Raw genomic sequence first — 19,963 nt, 5'->3', positions numbered from 1 at the left:
CACTTGGCTGCCCCGTTTCAGGCTCCTGCCCCAGGGATACTCAGCAGATCTACTAAAAATATTTTTTTTCTTTTTTAAAGATATTTATTTATTTATTTATTTATTTATTTATTTATTTATTTATGAGAGACACAGAGAGAGGGAGAGGCAGGCTCCCTGCAGGGAGCCCGATGTGGGACTCGATCCCGGGTCTCCAGGGTCACGCCTTGGGCTGAAGGCGGAGCTAAACCGCTGACCGGCCCCCCCCCCCCCCCCCCCCCGGGGCTGCCCAGATTTAGTAAAATCTTGCAACGTGAGCCAGAAAACTGAAAATGAAGCATCGAGCAACAACTAGCACTTTGCATTCTGTGTTCCTGACGCTGTGCGTTATGCATCCTACTGGTTTCTATGCATCATTTCCTTTCACCTTCATAACGACCGCTTGACAGGCCTTACTATCCTCAGGTTACAGATAAAGCTCCAAGAAGGCAACTGGCTCGTGCAAGGGGACATACCGTCTATTTGGAAAGACCTCAGTTCCGGAAGCCTGTTCACACGCACTATCCTAGCGAAGCTTCCCGAGGCTGCGAGGAAAAGAGAGAATTCTTCGTATTTCGGAAGTGCCCTGCCCTGCCCTGACCTGCTCAGGCTTAGGATCCCACAGCCAGGGGAGGTGGGGTTCAGATTGGGGTCTTCTGAGCCCAGCTCTGCTGATCCTCAGTAGCCCACCTGGCAGCCTCCACCAGTCCCGAGGCCCCGAGCTGTAGAGAACAAGGTTACAAGAGGCGAGTTTATTTTTTTTTTACGGATTTTATTTATTCATTCATGAGAGACAGAGAGAGAGACAGAGGGAGAAGCAGGCTTCCTGTGGGGAGCCCGACACAGGACTCGATCCCAGGACCTCGGGGTCACGCCCTAGGCTGAAGGCAGGTGCTAAACCGCTGAGCCACCTGGGCTGCCTTTCCTTGTGCTTTTAAAATGTTCCTAAATGGCATTAAGTTTAAAGGATTATAGTGTTAAATTATTTCTATTACATATATACATATTTTTCATGGCCTTTAGATATCAGATTGGATTGAGAAGTGACTGCACAAAATCTGGCTCAATTATGAAAGATAAAGCCTATCAGCAGTACAGTGTCTTCGGTGGGCAAAATCAAATTGTTTACGACTACCAGATACTTTCTAAGCTCCCCAAGGACCACATAGGATAGGTTTTATGGTACAGCTGTAATACTGAGGCATAGAGACAGTAAGTAATTTGCCTAAAAATCAAAAGCTGCGAGGCTTTTGATCCTGGAGACCCAGGATCAAGTCCCACATCAGACTCCCTGCATAGAGCCTGCTTGTGTCTCTGCCTCTCTCTCTATGTCTCTCATGAAAAAATAAACACAATCTTTAAAATATGAAAAAATAAAAGCACAATGAATATTAGCAAATCTCTTTTCCTTCTCTCTATATATTTTTTTAATTTTGTTTTTCTTTCTTCCTTTTTAAGTAAGCTCTGTGCCCAACATGGGGCTTGAACTCACCACTCTATGTCCAAGAGTCTCATGTTCTACTGATTGACCTAGCCAGATGCCCATCTCTCTGTTTTCTTCAGCAATATTACTGGGAAAAAATAATAATCATTGTCCAATGAATAAAATCATCGTACAATGCTTTCTTGTTCATTTTTACATGCAACTGAATGGCTAACTAGATTGCTAACTGTGAGTCACATTATAGTTTGTAACCTGGTTTGAGCTTCCTGGCCTCATGCTCAAGTAAGCAAACCACCCAACTAACATGCTGAGTCAGTTGTTGGTTCTCAACTTCTTGTCCGCTCAGCAACCTGACAGTTGAATATTCTTTCTACATCGTCCCTTGGAAGCTTGTCCTGACACAGCTTTTGCTAGTATCTAACAAGTCGAAACAGAAGCCGTGTTTAGTCAGAGCCTACAGAGCCAGGAAGCAAATTACCAAGTTCAGTACTGCTGGTGGAAAAAGCTCGTTTGTTCTTTTGGTTCCTGTATCCTTTTACTTGTGTATATTTTGGGAAAGTGATGAAATACAAGTACATTCCTCTCCGCGTGTTAGAGCTGATGGAACCCTACACTTGGGAGGAGGCAGCTGTAGGTGAAACTCCATCTTGAGAAGAATCCTGATGAAGCAATTCCGGCCAGGAGCTCATAGCCACAGATATTTTGGTAGAAGTTGCTACATGACATGCACTTAAGCATTTCCAGAGTTTGAATGCTAAAACCTTTATGACCTAGGCAAAAGGGGAAAGGATTTGAGTTAGCAGCTAGAAAACTACAGTTCTAGTCCCAGATTTTTTCCATTGGGCAACATCTTACTCAATTGACTTCTCATTTCTAGGGAGAGTGAGAGAAGAGCAAGAGTTGAAAGAGTAGAAAATAGAAGATCACTACACTTACGTTTATTGATTTATGATGCATGAGAATTTCATATATCAAATTCAGGATCTGGAGAGGGATGTAGTTCTGATATATCCGCACACCTATTTTTTTTTTTTTAAGATTTTATTTACTTATTTGAGAGAGAGAGACAGAGAAAGAGTGAGTGGTAGGAAGTAGCAGAGGAAGAGAGAGAGAAGCAGCCTCTCTGCTGAGCAGGGAGATCCTTGTAGGGCTGGATCCCAGGACTCTGAGATGATGACCCAGGCAGAAGGCAGATGCTGGACAGACTGAGCCACCCAGGACCCCCAGTTTATCTGCAAATTTTTATTTAAAAGTCGGAAGGGGGCACCCTGGGTGGCTCAGCGGTTAAGTGCTGCCTTCAGCCCAGGCATGATCCTGGAGACCCAGGATCGAGTCCCATGTCGGGCTCCCTGCATGGAGCCTGCTTATTCCTCTGCCTGTGTCTCTGCCTCTCCCTCTCTGTGTCTCTCATGGACAAATAAAATCTTTATTTATTTATTTATTTAAAAAATTTTTTTTATTTACTTATGATAGGCACACACACAGAGAGAGAGAGAGAGAGAGAGGCAGAGACACAGGCCCAGGGCGCGATCCTGGAGACCCGGGATCGAATCCCACGTCGGGCTCCCGGTGCATGGAGCCTGCTTGTGTCTCTGCCTCTCTCTCTCTCTGTGACTATCACAAATATATAATAAAAAAAAGTTTAAAAAAATAAATAAAGATTTTATTTGGGGATCCCTGGGTGGCGCAGCGGTTTGGCACCTGCCTTTGGCCCAGGGCGCGATCCTAGAGACCCGGGATCGAATCCCACATTGGGCTCCTGGCATGGATCTATGAGAACATATTTTATTATTGCGTTCAGGCTAGCAAGTACTGATTGTATGGTCCAACTGTTATCTATGGGTGCATATATATACATATATATATATTTTTTAGATTTTATTTATTCATGAAAGACAGAGAAAGAGAGAGGCAGGGACAGGCAGAAGGAGAAACAGGCTCCATGCAGGAAGCCTGACATGGGACTTCATCCCAGGTCTCCAGGATGACGCCCTGGATTGAAGGCAGTGCTAAGCCGCTAAGCCACCTTGGCTGCCCCTAGGGGTGCATTTAACTAGGAAATGACCATATATGTTGATGCAAACTTTGTGAAATTTTGAGTCTTAAAAATTTGTTATCAACCATAAAAGGGTAACATTTACCAAACTATATTGTTGGCTTGACTATTAGGTGCTCAGCCTTTTGTGGGGAATACTATTTGTTTCAAAGATCAGAAACTTTCTTCCCCGAAAGGGGTGAATAGTGGATATGAAACCAGAGATTTGAAAACCAAAGTTAGTAGCGAAACTAAAATTATCACAAGGTAGATAATTTCTTACTTCTTAATAGTTTAGATGGTTGAAAGACCTCTTGGGCGCAGTGAAGTTCAAAGGTTATCACTGAATGACAACTGTTTTTGTGAATTGTTTGTTCTTAGTTATATATATATATATATATATATATATATATATATATATATGATTTTTTTCATTTGCTTATGAGAGGCAGAGACATAGGCAGAAGGAGAAGCAGGCTCCACGTAGGGAGCCTGATGTAGGACTCGATCCCAGAACCCTGGGATCACACCCAAAGATGAAAGCAGATGCTCAACCGCTAAGCCACCCAGGCATTCCTGTTCTTGGTTATATTTAAAAAAAGTTAAGGTTAAGCTTAGACGCCTAGGTGGCTCAGCGTTTAGCACCTGCCTTTGGCCCAGGGTGTGATCCTAGAGTCCAGGATCCAGTCCCAGGATGGAGTCCCACATCGGGTTCCCTGCATTGAGCCTGCTTCTCCCTCTGCCTATGTGTCTGCCTCTCTCTCTCTGTGCGTGTGTGTCTCTCATGAATAAATGAAAATCTTGGGACGCCTACGTGGCTCAGCGGTTGAGCATCTGCCTTTGGCTCAGGGTGTGATCCGGGAGTCCCAGGATCAAGTCCTGCATCGAGCTTCCTGCATGGAGTCTGCTTCGACCCTCTGCCTGTGTCTCTGCCTCTCCATCTGTGTCTTTCATGAATGAATTAAAAAAAAAAATTAAAAAAAAAGTTAAGGTTAAAAAAATGGCCACATTCCAAAACCCAAACATGATTTCCTGTAGATACTTTTTTTCAATGAAACTTTTGAAAGAAGATAACAGAATTTGGAGAACTGCAGGATTTTTTTTTTTAAGATTTTTATTCACAAGAGACACAGATAGAGAGGCAGAAACACAAGCAGAGGGAGAAGCAGGCTCCATGCAGGGAACCTGATGTGGGACTCGATCCCTGGGACCCCGGGGTCATGACCTGAGCCACCTGGGGCTACCCGAACTGCAGGATTTGATTGATAAAACCTAAAAACTCATTTATGATCCAGGCAAAAGAAGAGGGCATTTGAGATAGCTAGAAAACCCAAGCATTAGTCACAGATTTTCACACTGGGAAACATCTCTGACACCTTCCGGGGAGGGTTAAAGAAGAGCAAGCTGAAAGGGGAAAGTATCTGGGTAAATGCATTCAAAAGAGCAAAGCTACTGCACGTACAGTGTAACTCATGATGCAGAGGATGCTACTGACGGATGGAGTTCAGCATCTGGAGAGAGATCATCGAAAATAATCAAGTATATTGGGATGCCTGGGTGGCTCAGTGGTTGAGCGTCTGCCTTTGGCTCAGGTCATGGTCCAGGGGTCCCGGGATCAAGTCCCACCACGGGTTCCCTGCAGGGAGCCTGCTTCTCCCTCTGCCTATGTCTCTGCCTCTCTGTGTGTCTCTCATGAATAAATAAATTAAAAAAAATCTTTAAAAATAAAATCAAGTATAAAAAAACCGGCTCATATGAAAGATTGTAGATAAAAGGAATGCCAGTTTTAAAATAGTTTTACTTCTCAGCTTAAAATTTTTTAAAAAGTAGGCTCCATGCCCACCCTGGTATCAAAAGTCCCCTGCTTTAGTGGCGGAGCCAGCCAGGCGCCCCTTTAGTGGCAACTGTTCGTGAAATCACTAACACATACCCCTGTGTGTGTAGGGGAGGCCCTGTCCGGTTATCTGGCCTGCCTACTGCAACAGTTCTGAGTACCCTTGCAGGATCCTCGGGTTTTTAAGATCTGCAGGTTCCCGGGGATGGGGAGTTCAGCACACCCGCTAGCTTTCAGGCAGCCCTGGGGATTCCCTGTCCCCAAGGTCTCCACCCCCCCCCACCCCAAGGTGACCCAATCAGCCCTGGCCTCCCCGTGGTATGGACTCAGCGATGGAATAAAATGCACTTTAATTCCCGATGCTTCCGCGGCAGAGCAAACACGGCCGCTGGGACCTGGCTCTCCTGCCAGGTTCACCTTAAGTAATGAACGAGGTCAGCGCGGGGTTCGGACTCCCTGAAGCCCGAGGACAAGCCTCCCCCCGCCCCCCAGCCCTGCGCCCCGGGGGGATGCCTGCATCCTCCTTCCTTCCGCCTCTGATGCTTGATCAGGCCGGTGATCAGACGCAGGGCTTCTGGAGCCCCCTCGCTTCGGCACTGCAGGCTCCAAGCACCATCGTGCGGACCCGGGGCGCCCACCCAAGCGGGGAGAGGCCGCTTCGGCAGCTCCGAGCACGAAGTCCGCCCGGGAAGGCGGCGGGAAGCGCAGCTCGCAAAGCGCCCGCCGCGCCTGCGCAGAGGCGCCGCAGCGCAGGCGGGGCGGGGGTGGGCGGGGCCTGCCGCGGCCCTCGCCGGCTCCGCCCACCCTCCGGCCTCCGGGCTTCCCAGCAAGCTCCAGGACAGCGGAGGTGGGGAAAGGGGGTCATCGCGCCTGCGCGCTAGGAGGCGTGACCCGGGTGGGAAAGCCCTCCGCGTCCGCCATTTTGGCTGCCTCTGTCGGTCTGTTCAGTTACCACGTGAACCGCCGACGGAGACCCGTGGGGGGGGGGAGGCGGCGGCAGCGTTAAGTGAGAAAGGAAAAAACAGACGAGGAGGGGAAGGGGGTGCCGGGGCTGCGCGGCGCGGTGACACTCGAGGCCCGGAGGCGGCGGTGGGTCGGGGCGAGTCAAGGCTGAAGCAGCCAGGGGCCGGCGGCGGCGGCGGCGGCGGCGGCCGGACACAGACTGACCGAGCCGGGCGGCGGCGGGAGCAGCGGGAGGAGCCGGAACGATGCCGGCCGTGAGCCTCCCGCCCAAGGAGAACGCGCTCTTCAAGCGGATCTTGGTGAGCGGGCGACGGCGGGCCGGCACCGGGAGGGCTCGGCCGGCGCCCGGGCCTGTCACCCCTCCCCTCGGCGCCGCCGGGACCCCGCCTCCGTGCCCCGGGCCGGCGGCCCAAGCCCCCCGGCCTCCCCGCCGCCGCCCGGGTGCGCGTCCGCGTGCGCGCCGCGGAGGCCGGGGATCGGAGTAGGCCCCTACCCCGCGCTCGGGCTCGGGCTCGGGCTCGGGCTCGGGCTCGCGGGCGGCGGCGGCGGCGGGCGGGCGGGCGTCCCTCCGCCGCGAGGGAGGGGAGGGGAGGGCAGGCCCGGCGGGCGGGGGCCGCGGAGGGCGGGCGGGCGGGAACAGGTGGTGCGGGTGCGGCGCCGCTCATTCATTGCCCGTGCGTCCTCGGCGCGGGAGGGATGCTCACCTGTCCCCGCCCGCCCCGGCCGGACGCTGCAGAGCCTCGGCCTCCCCGCGCTCGCTGCCTCCTCCCTGCACGGAGCGGGGCTCGGACGGGATTCCTCGGTCTCCCGAGCGGGAAACCGCCCCACCCCGCACCCCGCTCCCCGCTCCCCGCTCCCCCGGCCCGGGGCGGCCCGGGTGGAAGCGTAAAAAAAGTTTACCGAGTTTTCGGTCGGAGACGTTGCGGACACGGATTTTCCCAGAAAGACCCACAAAGCGTATGAACGCCGATGCAGAAAATCGAGCAGCCTGAGAACTTCGGAGACGGATCCTCTGGACTGTAGCTCACACTCCCTTGTTTTCCCTACATATTTCCTCTGTGTGCGGTTTGCTGCCCTTTTCTTTTTTCTTTTTTTTTTTTTTCTTTTTTTCCCCCCTCCCCTCTCTCTCTCTCTCTCCCTCGGATGCTATCGATTGCAGTGATGTTTGGAGGCATTGTTTACGTTGCACACTGTGTCTTGCGGCCCTGGCCCTGGAAGTTAAGACATTGTGGCCCGTGGCTGGTTTGCCATTTTTAGCGTGTGGGTTGCCCGTCGGTGCACACGTTTCTTTGTGCAAAGAACGAGCTGTTTGCCAGACTTAAAAAAAAAAAAAAAGACTCTTAAAATTTGGAGGGTGTGTGCATGAATGAGCGTGTTGGCTGTTTTTTCCGTCGTGATTGTTAATTAGCTTCACTTTGTTTGAAAAGTAGAACAGTTTTGGGCATTCCGTCTTGAACTAACTTTGATTTTACAAAGATCTCCAACGTGCCTTACGGGTGGAGTCCATTTATGTTGAAAGATTTATCAGAAAGTCACATCCAGTATCGCATAGCTCTTTTACTTCAAAATGCTTATAGCTACTTTTGGCTTGAGAATAACGACTGTAGATGGGACTATGGCATAGTTTTAACACAACAATTTACTTTAAATGTTTTAAAAGGCTGATTGGTGTGGAAGTTTGACTGTAATGTAGTTTTAGGATGAAAATTTGTCTTAAATCTTACTCCTTAACAGTCTTTTTTTTTTTTTTTTTTTTGGTGGAAAAAAATTCAAGCAGAAAAGTTGAGAGAAGGGTACAAGGAGCACTCCCAAACCCTTCAGCTAAATTTAGTATGTAACATTTTGCCAGATTTGCTTTCTCTCCCTTTCCGTGCACATAAGAGTAACTTGCAGACATAGAATCCCATCCATAAATGCTCCAGCAAGCATTTTCTGAGAACAAGGAAGTTGTCCTGTAGAGCCATAATACTGTTAATGGTTACTCCCTATGGAGTATCCAGTTGATATTAAAATTATCCCAATTGTTAGAGTAGCAGTTTTTGAAAAACCAAACTTTTTATTTGGAGATAACTGTAGATTTACATGTAGTTTTAAAGAATAATACAGAGATCCCTTCTATCCTTTACCCAGTTTCCCCAGTGCTAATAATGTCTTGCTAAACTGTAGTTCATTATTGTAACATTTTGATATACTCTACCAATCTTATTTAATTTCTCCAGTTTACTTGTACTAATTTGTGTGTATAGAGTTCCATGCAGTGTTATCACAAGTGTAATTACATAACCACCACTACAGTCTGTATACAGAATGGTTCCTTCAGCACAAGGATCTTTCTGTTGCCCTTTTAGAACCACACGCTCCCACCTCCTTTCTAGCCTCTCTAGCCTCCCCAAACTCTGGCAGCCACTACCGTTATGTTCTGTATTTCTATAGTCTTGTCATTTCAAGAATGTTTACTGAGAAGAATCATACACTATATGACTTTTAGGATTGGCCTTGGTTTTCTTTTTTTTTTTTTTTTAATTTTTGATCTTGTTTAAATGCAATATAATTCCCTTGAGATTTCTCTGAGTTGTTGGCTGTATCAATACTAGTTTGTGCCTTTTTATTGTTGAGTAGAATAGTGTGATATGGATGTACCACAGTTCAGCTCTTCATAGAAAGCATTTTTTGATTAAGCATTTTACGTATTATATTTTTTTTTCTGGTTGTGATAGTGCGGCAGAACTTTTAAGTTCATTGCTAGAATCAAAGTGCTAAAGGAGTTACTATGATAAGGTATATGCAAAAGAAATGCAAAAATTGCTAAAGAAAAGGGGGTGTAATGTTCTTATTTTATTATATTAGGAATGAAGAAAGCATTCCTAACCAAAAGCATACTTAGTATTTGCTTTTTCACAGTTGCTTCTGCTTTCTCAGTTTTTATGGTAGGTTAGCTCTTTGATTTAAGCCCCATCCCCTCTGAAAAGTTGGGCATATCTTAATGCCTGTAACCAGGTGTTAGGTTGGTAACTGTTAAATCATTCCACCTTTTGGGCTACTACTTTGTTAGTTGTACCATACTTGTTTGTAGTAGGTTCCTTTAGGAAATGTAGTTTGTATTTTAAATACTTAAAACCTCAATTACAGAGTAATTTTATGTGTTTGTCTTAATTTTTCAAAGGAAACTCAAAAAGTTTGTGTAGTGGATTCACTTGGCTTGTTCTAGTTTAGGTGATATCTAAAACTCTGTTGCAAATTGGGCCCTTTTTTTCATGTATTACCTGTTTTCTGACTAAAGAATTGTAAATTGGTCAAAATGCCTACAAAATGTGTCTTGTCTATAATTTGTCTAGAGAAAGGGCAGGGGGTGAATTTAATATGATATATCTATTCTGTATGGGTTTTAGTTTAAAGAACAGTTATGTGTGTTTACCAGAAGCGGTGTTTTTGTGGGCTTTTTGTTGTAATTATACACTATTTCAACAGTTTGGAAAACGAACTCATTAGAAAATGGTGACTTTGCCTACTCTTGATGGTTTGTTTACTTAAATAGTTTGAGGGAATAAACAGATTTTTACACGACTTTTTTGGGATCTAGGTTAAGGGTGGGGAGAATGAGTTGCTGAGGTGGAATGAGATTCACACCTTTTTAGATGTTAGCCCACTTGGACAAGTTGGATATACCCTAACGCTTTACACTCCAGTGTTACCAGCTTGATGACTATTGCTGCCACTGCTCTTCTTTTCCTAAGGTATTAATGTGAGGGCTAAAAGCCTAAGTTGGGAGTATTTAAAATATTAGTCTATTTTTGGACTTTTGCCTGAATGATTTATGTTGTTAGTTAAAAATCTAGAGGACAGAAATTATCTTTTCTAGAAAAAAGTGGTAAGAGAAGTTAGTATGGCAAGGTGATAGTTTTTGTGATTTGCTGAAAACTTAGCATTTGTGCTGCACGCACGACAGACCTTTCTGTAGTGATGGAAATGTCCTGTATCTGCTCTGTCCAATATGATAGCTATTAGTCACATGTGGCTGTTGTACACCTGAAATATGGCTAGTGCAATTGAGGAATTAAATTTTTAAATTAAGTTTAAATTCAAATAGCCACATGTGGTGGTATATGGTTACCTTTTTGGACAGTGCACTTTGTGGATCCTTCTTTATTCTTAAAACTTCTCAAAAAAAAAAAAAAAACCTTCTCAAGGTAGGGACATTTTTTTTTAAATTTTTTTTATTATTATTTATGATAGTCATCAGAGAGAGAGAGAAAGGTAGAGACACAGGCGGAGGGAGAAGCAGGCTCCATGCACCAGGAGCCCGACGTGGGATTCGATCCTGGGTCTCCAGGATCGCGCCCTGGGCCAAAGGCAGGCGCTAAACTGCTGCGCCACTCAGGGATCCCGGTAGGGACATTTTTATTAAGGAAACAGACTGAGATTAAGGTTAAAAGCTTAGTGTTTAGATTCAAGAATCAATTTGTTTGTTAGCTCAGGGCATTTGTATCATACCTGCCTAGTGTTTGTCTATTTCGTGGGGGCGGGGGTGGGGAGGTGCCCTATGGAGAGGGAGTTAGGTAAAAGTATTGTAATAATTGTAGGTTTGTAGGTGGCTAGATGTATTGTAGGTACCTGCACATTGTAGGCAGATTCATTCTTTGTGTCTTTCTTTTCTTTTTCTTCTCTTCTTTTCTTTCTTTCAAGATTTTATTTATTCATGAAAGACACAGAGAGGCAGAGACATAGGCAGAGGGAGAAGCATACTCCCTCACAAGGACCCCGATGCAGTACTGGATCCCAGACCCTAGGATCATGCCCTGAGCCAAAGGGAGATGCTCAACCACTGAGCCACCCAGGCATCCCATAGGCAAATTATTTCATGCGGTGTATTGCGTTTGGAAGAAGTGCTCTTTCTACAGTTGGATGATACTTAGGTTGGATTTAGTTGCAGGTGAAATTAAGATTAGGAATTGATTGTCAAGTAAATTTTCCGTATGTATGTGGAAATGCCCTTGACTTAAATTTCTATGTGACAATTCTAGTTTTGCAACTGAATGTGGACAGTAACCTTGAAACTGGTTTTAATATGCTTTTGGCTGCCCTGCATGTGTTCAGAATGTAACAAAGAAAAAAAACAAAGAAATGGAAACAAAGTTTTATCTGCTATGAAGTCCTTTTTCTTTTGCACACTGTAGGCAATCAAATGTTTAAGCTAGACTACATTTTTTCCCTGAAAGCATCCTAGAAATTTTGCTCTAATGTAAATATACTATATTGTAAAATACACCAAATACTTATTTATTTATTTATTTATTTATTTTTTAAATTTTTATTTATTTATGATAGAGAGAGAGAGAGAGAGAGAGAGAGAGTGTCAGACACAAGCAGAGGGAGAAGCAGGCTCCGTGCACTGGGAGCCCGACGTGGGACTCGATCCCGGGTCTCCAGGATCATGCCCAGGACCAAAGGCAGGCGCTAAACCGCTGCGCCACCCAGGGATCCCCTACTTTTTTTTTTTAAGTCTGTAAAAATTTTAGGAGAAAAAAACCATTTGATAATGTGGTGAATTAACGGTTTTGTTTTCCTTTTTATTTCTGCCCTAAATCCTTTCTGGAATGGGATGTAGTATGAATGAACAAAGATATATTTTTATTTAAATTGGCAAAGTGTGTAATTTTTATATTTATTTATTATTATTTTTAAAGATTTATTAATGAGACACACACACACAAACAGAGGCAGAGACACAGGCAGAGGGAGAAGCAGACTCCGTGCCCTCATAGAGCCAGACGTGGGGCTCAATCTCATTCTGAGATCATGACCTGAGCTGAAATCAGGAGTCAGTGGCTTAACTGACTGTGGCACCCAGGCACCCCCTAAGCGTATATATTTAAGTGGTTTATTGTGTTAGAAACCTGAAATGTTTCAAAAGTGATTCTTTGGGGTTGAGAGCAGGTTAAAGTACTTCTTTGTACAGATTATTTGGAGAATAGAGTACTCTGGTTTTAAAAAAAAAGATTGACCACAGTTTTTAATAGTTGTAGGCAACACTGTATGTTCTAGTTGTAGGCAACACTGTATGTTCAGAAAAGCATGCAAAAAGTTTAATAGGGAATTGAATTTAATGTTCAGTACTGTGGGTGTTTTAAAGGTTTGCAGTCTTGGGTCATTATTGGGGATTACACAAACTAAGTTTTCTGATGATAATAGAATTGCTATCCCAAGTATTACTTTGAAGCACTGGTTAAAAGAGTTTCCACAGGGGCAGGCATGGTGCCCTATATGGCTGGAGGATTGGAGAACTACTGGCCAACCTGCTTTAGCTGAAGGGATCTCTTTGTTTAGCATGCATTATTTCCTTTAATATTTGTGCTTTTGACAATGCAGTTCACACAGAGCATTGATTCAAATATATCTTCTTGTTCATAAAAGTGTTTTTGGACATAAAAAGCTGGGTTATATAAGGGATCATATGCAAAGAACTGTTCAGAATTTTCTCCCCCACATACCTGCATGGCACATTTCTTCTCTTAGAATTCTGTTCAGATGTTCTCTGAATGTTTTATAGAGGCCTGCCTCAACCAGAAGCCCTCCTCAGCTCAATCTTATTTTCTTTACTTTTTTTTTCCCTATAACACTGTATTGCCATATGACTTATATGAACAAGTAACTTATCACTTGTCTTCTATAACTAAAATGTAGGTTTTATGATGATAGGGCCTTCTTTCTGTTACTGTACCCCCATTGGTTGAAATCGTGTACCGGAACAGACCCTGGATAAGTACTGGTTGCATAGAATGAGTGTTAAAACAGTGACAAGAGAGAAAGCTCTTTTGGATTATGTTCTTACATAAAGGTTTTTGAAAAAGGGAGTTACTGGGCCTTGGCATTGTAGATGGAGTACATTGTTACATGAGGTAATGGTAGGATGGCAGGCAGAACCTGTATTACCCGGTAAGACCTTAGAAGTTTCATTTACGGATGAATCATAGTATTAGCTTGTTTACATGGCCTTTCTCCAGTCGCAGAAGCATAATAAGAGGAAATTTTATTGTTTCTGTTTTGGTTGTTTTAGCACTGGAGGAAAAAAATGGCATCTGAATTAAATGAGGATGTTTGTTGTTAGGAGCCTGCTGAATCAGATAGTAAGGCTCAGTCATTTATAGTTTCATAAAGCTCTGCAACTGATTCTAACACAAGTTTGGGGGTGAGGACCAGTGCAAATGCTATTATAAAAGGGGAAGGGAAAATTTTGTAGATTAGAGTTGCTTTGTGAGTGTTTTACAGAAAATGTAAAGCTCAACGTGAATTTTTGGAATTGGAAAGGTATGCTGGGAAGCTGGTGTGCAGAGCAAGCCGCATAATTAATCAGTGAGCCTGGCCAGCCATCAGTTTCCACATCTAAATACAACTTTGCTATTTATAGGTTGTAGTCCTGTTGAAGAGAGAAAAACTTAAGATTCTTATTGAAAAGTAGTTTTGAAGAGCATGTCAGTTGCCAATGTTGATGGTAAGAAGAGCAAGTGAAGAGGTTTAAAAGAGTGATGGTTCCTAATAGAAGTATTAGGGTTTGGAAAGGAGGGAATTTTATGCTGTGATTGTATTCTTGACTTTTGAGAATTTCCCTGGAATATCAGCTGTATACCTAACATGTAAGCTGTTTTATAATGCATGCTGTACAAACTTGTGTTGAAGTTGTAACTTTTCAAAAACTAGTTTAACTTGTTGCATATGCCTTTTCCCCCTTAAGTAAGATAGGAATTCTGTTGTTCACTACATAATTTGGAATTAAAATAATTCTTCAAAATTTTAATTTAACAAAAGCAATCTTTTTGGCTATTTAAAAGTAAAATAAAATTGTAGTATAGAAATAAATGAGGGAGTGGTTAGTATTTTTGTTGCCTGATATGCTCTATTCCACTGAAATTTTCTTTGGTTGGTATAACAGGAACACATTTTCAGTTGAGATAATTTGAAATTTCTGTCAAAGCCTACCGGGCAAATTATAATCTTATTCTAAGCCAATGATTTTTTTCCTTTTTCTTTTTTAACTAAGCCCTTCGCCCAACATGGGGATTGAACCCATGACCCCAAGATCAAGGGTTGTATGCTCTACCCACTGAGTCAGCCAGGCCCCTCTACCCAATGATATTTTTAATCTTAAAGATTTCATTTCATTTCATTATGTAGGAGATTATTTAAATAATCCTGTGTGTTATCTGTAAGAGTTGTTCTGTCTACGTATCTTGTATATAAAAGGAGAAATGAAAGTTTGCTTTTAAAAGTATAGACCTAGGGGAAAAACCCCTTAAGATTGGTTGTTTACTTCCACACATGGTTGTTCCAGTTAAAAAAAATTTTTTTCTTCTTTTAATAATGGCTTCTACTTAGTCTGGTACTCTTTATTTTTCAGAGAGATCTCATTGGAGATTACAGGATCATCTTTGATTCTCATTGCTTTGGAATTGAGTCAGAATCTTTAAGAAGGAAAATGAAGTAAACTGGCATTTATTGAATATCTATTTTGAGCCAGATTTTATGCTAAGCTCTTCTTACACATTAGCTGATGTAAATCTTCCATCTTTCCTTTAAGGAAAGTGTAATAAGTATAGCCAGTACTTACATTGTTGTTAAAGAGTAGATTTCTGATTGCTTTATATACAGTCACTTGTGCTGTATCGGGACAAATGAGTTCCTAAAAGTCACTATACTGTGCAAAATTATGCAATTAAAACCACAGGGCTTATGGAAAAAATGGGGTTAGGCACAACACTCAGAAATTTCACTAGTGAAAAAAAGCAAAGGTAAGAACCGAATTAAAATGATAGCACAATTTTTACATATGTTAAATGGTTAACAAATACATAAATACTATAGAATAAATACTGCACTTTACTTTGGAAAAGACCAGAAGTTTGTTTGTGGAAGTGAGTGTCAGAAGGGTTGCAGTTGGTGAATTATTTTGAAGTAATGGATGGAAAGTTATCTAAAATCTGAGGGAAAGTTGTAACACCAGATATGGATGGGTGTGGCTCATAACACAGCCAGAACTGATGTGATTGTAGCTGCTAGATGTTTGAGGTATATGTCTGTTCTTTACATGCCTATGTGGCTTGTTGCAGCTGAATGCAGTTTTCTTTATTTTTTCAATTTATTTATTCAATTTATTTATTCAAACCTAGTACTTACGTGGACAAAATCCCACAATTATGAAATTTGAAAATTAGTGTGTTCAGAATATTCCTTAATATATCAGTGATGTTGGAACAAATGTGTTTTCCAAGCAAGCATTATAGCAGAACTGACTGTACTTTATCTTACTTAGTGATGGAGTGGTCTGGGTAACTCTTCCTTCATTCTGGCATGTGATTATTTCCTAAGCTTGAACTTCTTGGGTTTAGAACCCGCGATAGTATCACATTCTTTGCCATCTTAGTTGCCACAGCCACTAAGAAGACAAACTTATTTCAGTGTTTTCCTTCCTTATTTATTTATTTATTTATTTATTTATTTACTCATTCATTCATTTATTTATTTTAGTGTTTTCCTTCTTAAAGAGAAGCTTTGTTCCAGACTGTCAAAAGTTACTGGCCAATTCATCTTAAAGATTTTTTTTTTGTGGGAAGACAGTATTTTAAAAACAAAACAAAATATTACACATTTCTTCAAGTGGTGTTTTGAAACAATTTTGATGTTCAGTGGAGTGAGCCTGGTGTGGAAAGAACAATAGAAGGATGGTGGGTTTGAATCCTGGCTCTGCTTTGTTTTTTATCCCTTACTCTCTTTAAGACTCAGTTTGGGGGATACCTGGGTGGCTCAGTGGTTGAGCATCTGCCTTTGGCCCAGGGTGCAATCCCGGAGTTCTGGGATTGAGTCCCGCGTCAGGCTCCCAGCATGGAGCCTGCTTCTCTCTCTGCCTGTGTCTCTGCCTCTCTCTTTCATGAATAAATAAATAAAATCTTAAAAAAAAAAAAAAGACTCAGTTTGCAATTCTGAGTAAAAACAGAGATAAAACAGTATTTTTCTGACACACTTTACTGGTCAGGTAGCGAGCTATGTATAAAAGTGCCTGGCAAATGATAAAGCATGTGAATTAGTACTTGTTTTGTTGTAGGTGTAGTCTATTAAGAACTTCAGTTTTTTCATTGATCTCATTTTGTTTTATGTTATTATGTGTCTTACATTCCATTTGATTTTTTTGTTTTGTGTATTTTTTCGTATTTAGGAAGGTTTATATTTTTGTTCTAGTCAGTTATCTTTGTATTTTTACCTTTGAAAAGTTCCCTTAGTCGTCTTTTTTTTTTTTCTTATTTAGGCTTTTGCTATTTGATTTGTTAGCTGTAAATTAAATCCATTCAGTCTCATTTTCTTATGTGTGAGGCAGTGGATGAGCTTCTTCTGCTTTACTTCTTTTTCCATGTCTCTTTTTCTTTGACATTTTAAAGTTATTTTTAGGATGCCTGAGAGGCTCAGTTAAGTGTCTACCTTCGGCTCAGGTCATGATCCCAGGGTTCTGGGATCAAGTCCTCCATCGGGCACCCTGCTCCACAGGGAGCCTGCCTGTCTCTCTCTGCCTCTGCTGCCCCTCCCCCCCCCAAGTCTCTCATGAGCAAATAAAAATTTTAAGTTATTAAAAAATTAAGTTATTTTACTGGTGAGAGTATGTCATTTTATTTTATTTTATTTTTTTTAAATCTTTATTTATTTATGATAGTCACCAGAGAGAGAGAGAGAGAGAGAGAGGCAGAGACACAGGCAGAGGGAGAAGCAGGCTCCATGCACCAGGAGCCCGACGTGGGACCCGATCCCGGGTCTCCAGGATCGTGCCCTGGGCCAAAGGCAGGCACCAAACCGCTGCGCCACCCAGGGATCCCGAGTATGTCATTTTATATACTCTTCTTTCACCCTCATCAGTATCTTTGTCTTAGATTTAGTTCTATGACTAAATTTAGTTTATATTCACAAGCAGACCTTTAGCTGAGTTTTTTTTTTTTGTTGTTGTTGTTTCTTAAGATTTTACTTATTCATGAGAGACCCAGAGAGAGAGGCAGAGACACTTGGCTGAGGGAGAAGCAGGCTCCCTGCAGGGAGCCTAATGCAGGACCCTATCCGAGGACTCCAGGATAACTCCAGGATAACTCCAGGATAACGTCCTGGGCTAAAGGCAGGCACTAAACCACTGAGCCACCCAGGGATCCCCCCCCCCCCTTTTTTTTTTTAAGATTTTATTTATTTATTTGAGAGAGAGAGAGAGAGAGAGATAGAGAGCATGAGCAGGGGGAGAAGCAGAGGGAGAAGCAAACTCCCTGTTGAGCAGAGAGCCCATGGACCCAAGGTAGACCCTTAACTGAGCCACTTAGGTGCCTTAGCTGAAGTTTCCCCAATCATCTGTTGGTTGGATGAACCTCATTGTGTTACTAGAGATTCCTCAGCCATGCTTGTGGAAATCTTATGTGGTTAGACTTTTTCTGTAGCTTTGATATTTGAAGGACAGTTTGGCTGAATGTAAAATATTTGTTGCATATCTTAATTTTTTTGAAAATGTCTTGCTGTTTATCCTATTGTCTTGCTTGTTTGTTGCTGATGCCACTGGTTTTCTTTGTGAATGATTTGGTCTTTCTTTTTGGAGATCTGAGGGGTTTTCCTTTATCTGTAGAATTGAATCATTTTACCAGGATTATGTGTCTGTGTCAACTGTTCTGGATAAATTTTCCCTGCTACATCATGTGGTTTCAAGTGGAAGAGTGAAGTTTGTTTTAAATTCAAGAATTATGACTTATGGGCAGCCCGGGTGGCTCAGCGGTTTAGCGCCGCCTTCAGCCCAGGGTGTGATCCTGGAAACCCCGATGGGTTCGAGTCCCACATCCGGCTCCCTGCATGGAGCCTGCTTCTCCCTCTTCCTGTGTCTCTGTCTCTGTCTCCCTCTCTGTCTCTCATAAATAAATAAAATCTTTAAAAAAAAAAGAATTATCACTTATCAGTTCTATTTTATTTGATGATCTTTGCCCATTGGATCTCCTTTTCCTAACTCTGTCGTTTCCTTTTCCTTTGTTAATTTTCATCTTTTTTTCATTTATTTGAGAAGCATTCCTATTTTCTATCTCTTAGGATCATAGATCTCAAAGTTTTGTTTTCATTTCTGAGATGGAGTTGTCCTTTGTTTCTTTAGTTCAGTACCTGTTTTGTATTTTATTATTGTTTGTCCATTTAAAATTTTGAACATCTGATTTGAAGTCTTCTTTTATGTGTTTATTTGGTATATAATTATTTTTTTCCAGTTAAGGAGTAACTGACATACCTCACTGTAAGTCATACAGCATTAATTAATTTGTGATGGAGTTGTATTACATGTTTCCCCTTTTTTTATCGCTAGGCTTTTTCGGGTGTGTTTTAATCTGCCACAAGGTTTTTTTTACTTTTTCCATATAAGTAACTTGGTACAGATGCTAGGTTCTTTTTTTTTGTTCAGGTTATGATGGATTTTACTAGATCAACAGTATAGACCGTTTTATCTTTAGGTTGGGGTTTGTGTGGCTTCCTCAACCTCTTAGTTCAAGAGAGCACCCTCTTTTGCTACAGCGAATCATTTTTTAAATAAATGTGTCTCTTCCACCTCTTTCCAATTGTTCTGTCATCATTTTAGTAGTCTTCATCTTCAGTGACTTCTCTGTGAGGCCTTCAAGTGTGAAGGTGCTCCTTCTCCTTGAAGGCTATGCTTTGCTAAAACCACTACCTTTGATTTTTTCCCCCCAGTTTTTTTTTTTCCCAGTTTTTGTTTAAATTCCAGTTAGTTAACGTACTGTGTAATATTAGTTTCAGGTGTGCAATATAGTGATTCCACACTTCCATACATTGCTTGGTGCTCATCACAAGTACACTCCTTTTTTTTTTTTTTTTTTTTTTTTACAAGTACACTCCTTAATTTCTATCATCTATTTCTCCCATCCCCCTGCCCACCTCCCCTGTGGTGACCATGGGGGGGTGGTTTAAGCCTTATTTATTTATTCATGAGAGACACTGACTGAGAGAGGCAGAGATGCAAACGCAGGCCGAGATGCAGGCAGAGGGAGAAGCAGGCTCCTCGCAGGGAGCCCGATGTGGGACTCGATCTTGGATCCCGGGATCACAACCTGGGCTGAAGGCAGCCGCCCAACTGCTGAGCCACCCAGGCATCCCCATCAGTTTGTTTTTAGTAGTTAAGGAGTCTGATTCTTGGTTTGTGTCTCTTTTCCCCTTATTTGTTTGTTTCTTAAATTCCACATGAGTGAAATCACGTGATATTTGTCTTTCTCTGACTTATTTCACTTAGCGTAATACATTCTAGTTCCATCCATGTTGTTGCACATGCAAGATTTCATTCTTTTTTATGGCTAGTAATATCCTGTTGTATATATATACCACATATCTATCCATTCATCAGTCAGTGGACATTTGGCTTCTTTCCATTATTTAGCTATTGTTGATAATGCTGCTATAAACATTGGGGTGTATGTGTCCCTTTGAAATAGTGTTTTTGTGTTCTTTGGGTAAATGCCTAGTAGTGTAATTGCTGGATTGTGGGGTAGTTCTATTTTTAACTTTTTTTTGTTTGTTTTTTAAAGATTTTAGTTTTAAGTAATCTCTTTTTTAAGCAATCCCAACTTGGGGCTTGAATCCACAACCTTGAGATCAAGAGTTGCACACTCTACCA

At 42.4% G+C, this 19,963-nt stretch overlaps 1 protein-coding gene across 2 annotated transcripts in view; it reads left to right on the top strand.

The window, feature by feature from the left end:
* The first annotated feature begins 6,375 nt into the window (after window positions 1-6,375).
* The window catches only part of NAA15 (N-alpha-acetyltransferase 15, NatA auxiliary subunit), an 83,603-nt gene continuing 70,015 nt past the window's right edge, over window positions 6,376-19,963 (top strand). For both annotated transcript variants that reach the window (XM_026018451.2, XM_026018450.2), the window contains exon 1: window positions 6,376-6,593. In XM_026018451.2, the coding sequence (XP_025874236.1) occupies window positions 6,540-6,593 (54 nt within the window). In that variant the 5' untranslated portion in view covers window positions 6,376-6,539. The remainder of the gene's footprint in view (window positions 6,594-19,963) is intronic.

The sequence above is a fragment of the Vulpes vulpes genome, chromosome 4 (genome assembly GCF_048418805.1).
Source record: "Vulpes vulpes isolate BD-2025 chromosome 4, VulVul3, whole genome shotgun sequence".
Taxonomy (NCBI): domain Eukaryota; kingdom Metazoa; phylum Chordata; class Mammalia; order Carnivora; family Canidae; genus Vulpes; species Vulpes vulpes.
This window is presented reverse-complemented; position numbering and strand designations above follow the sequence as displayed.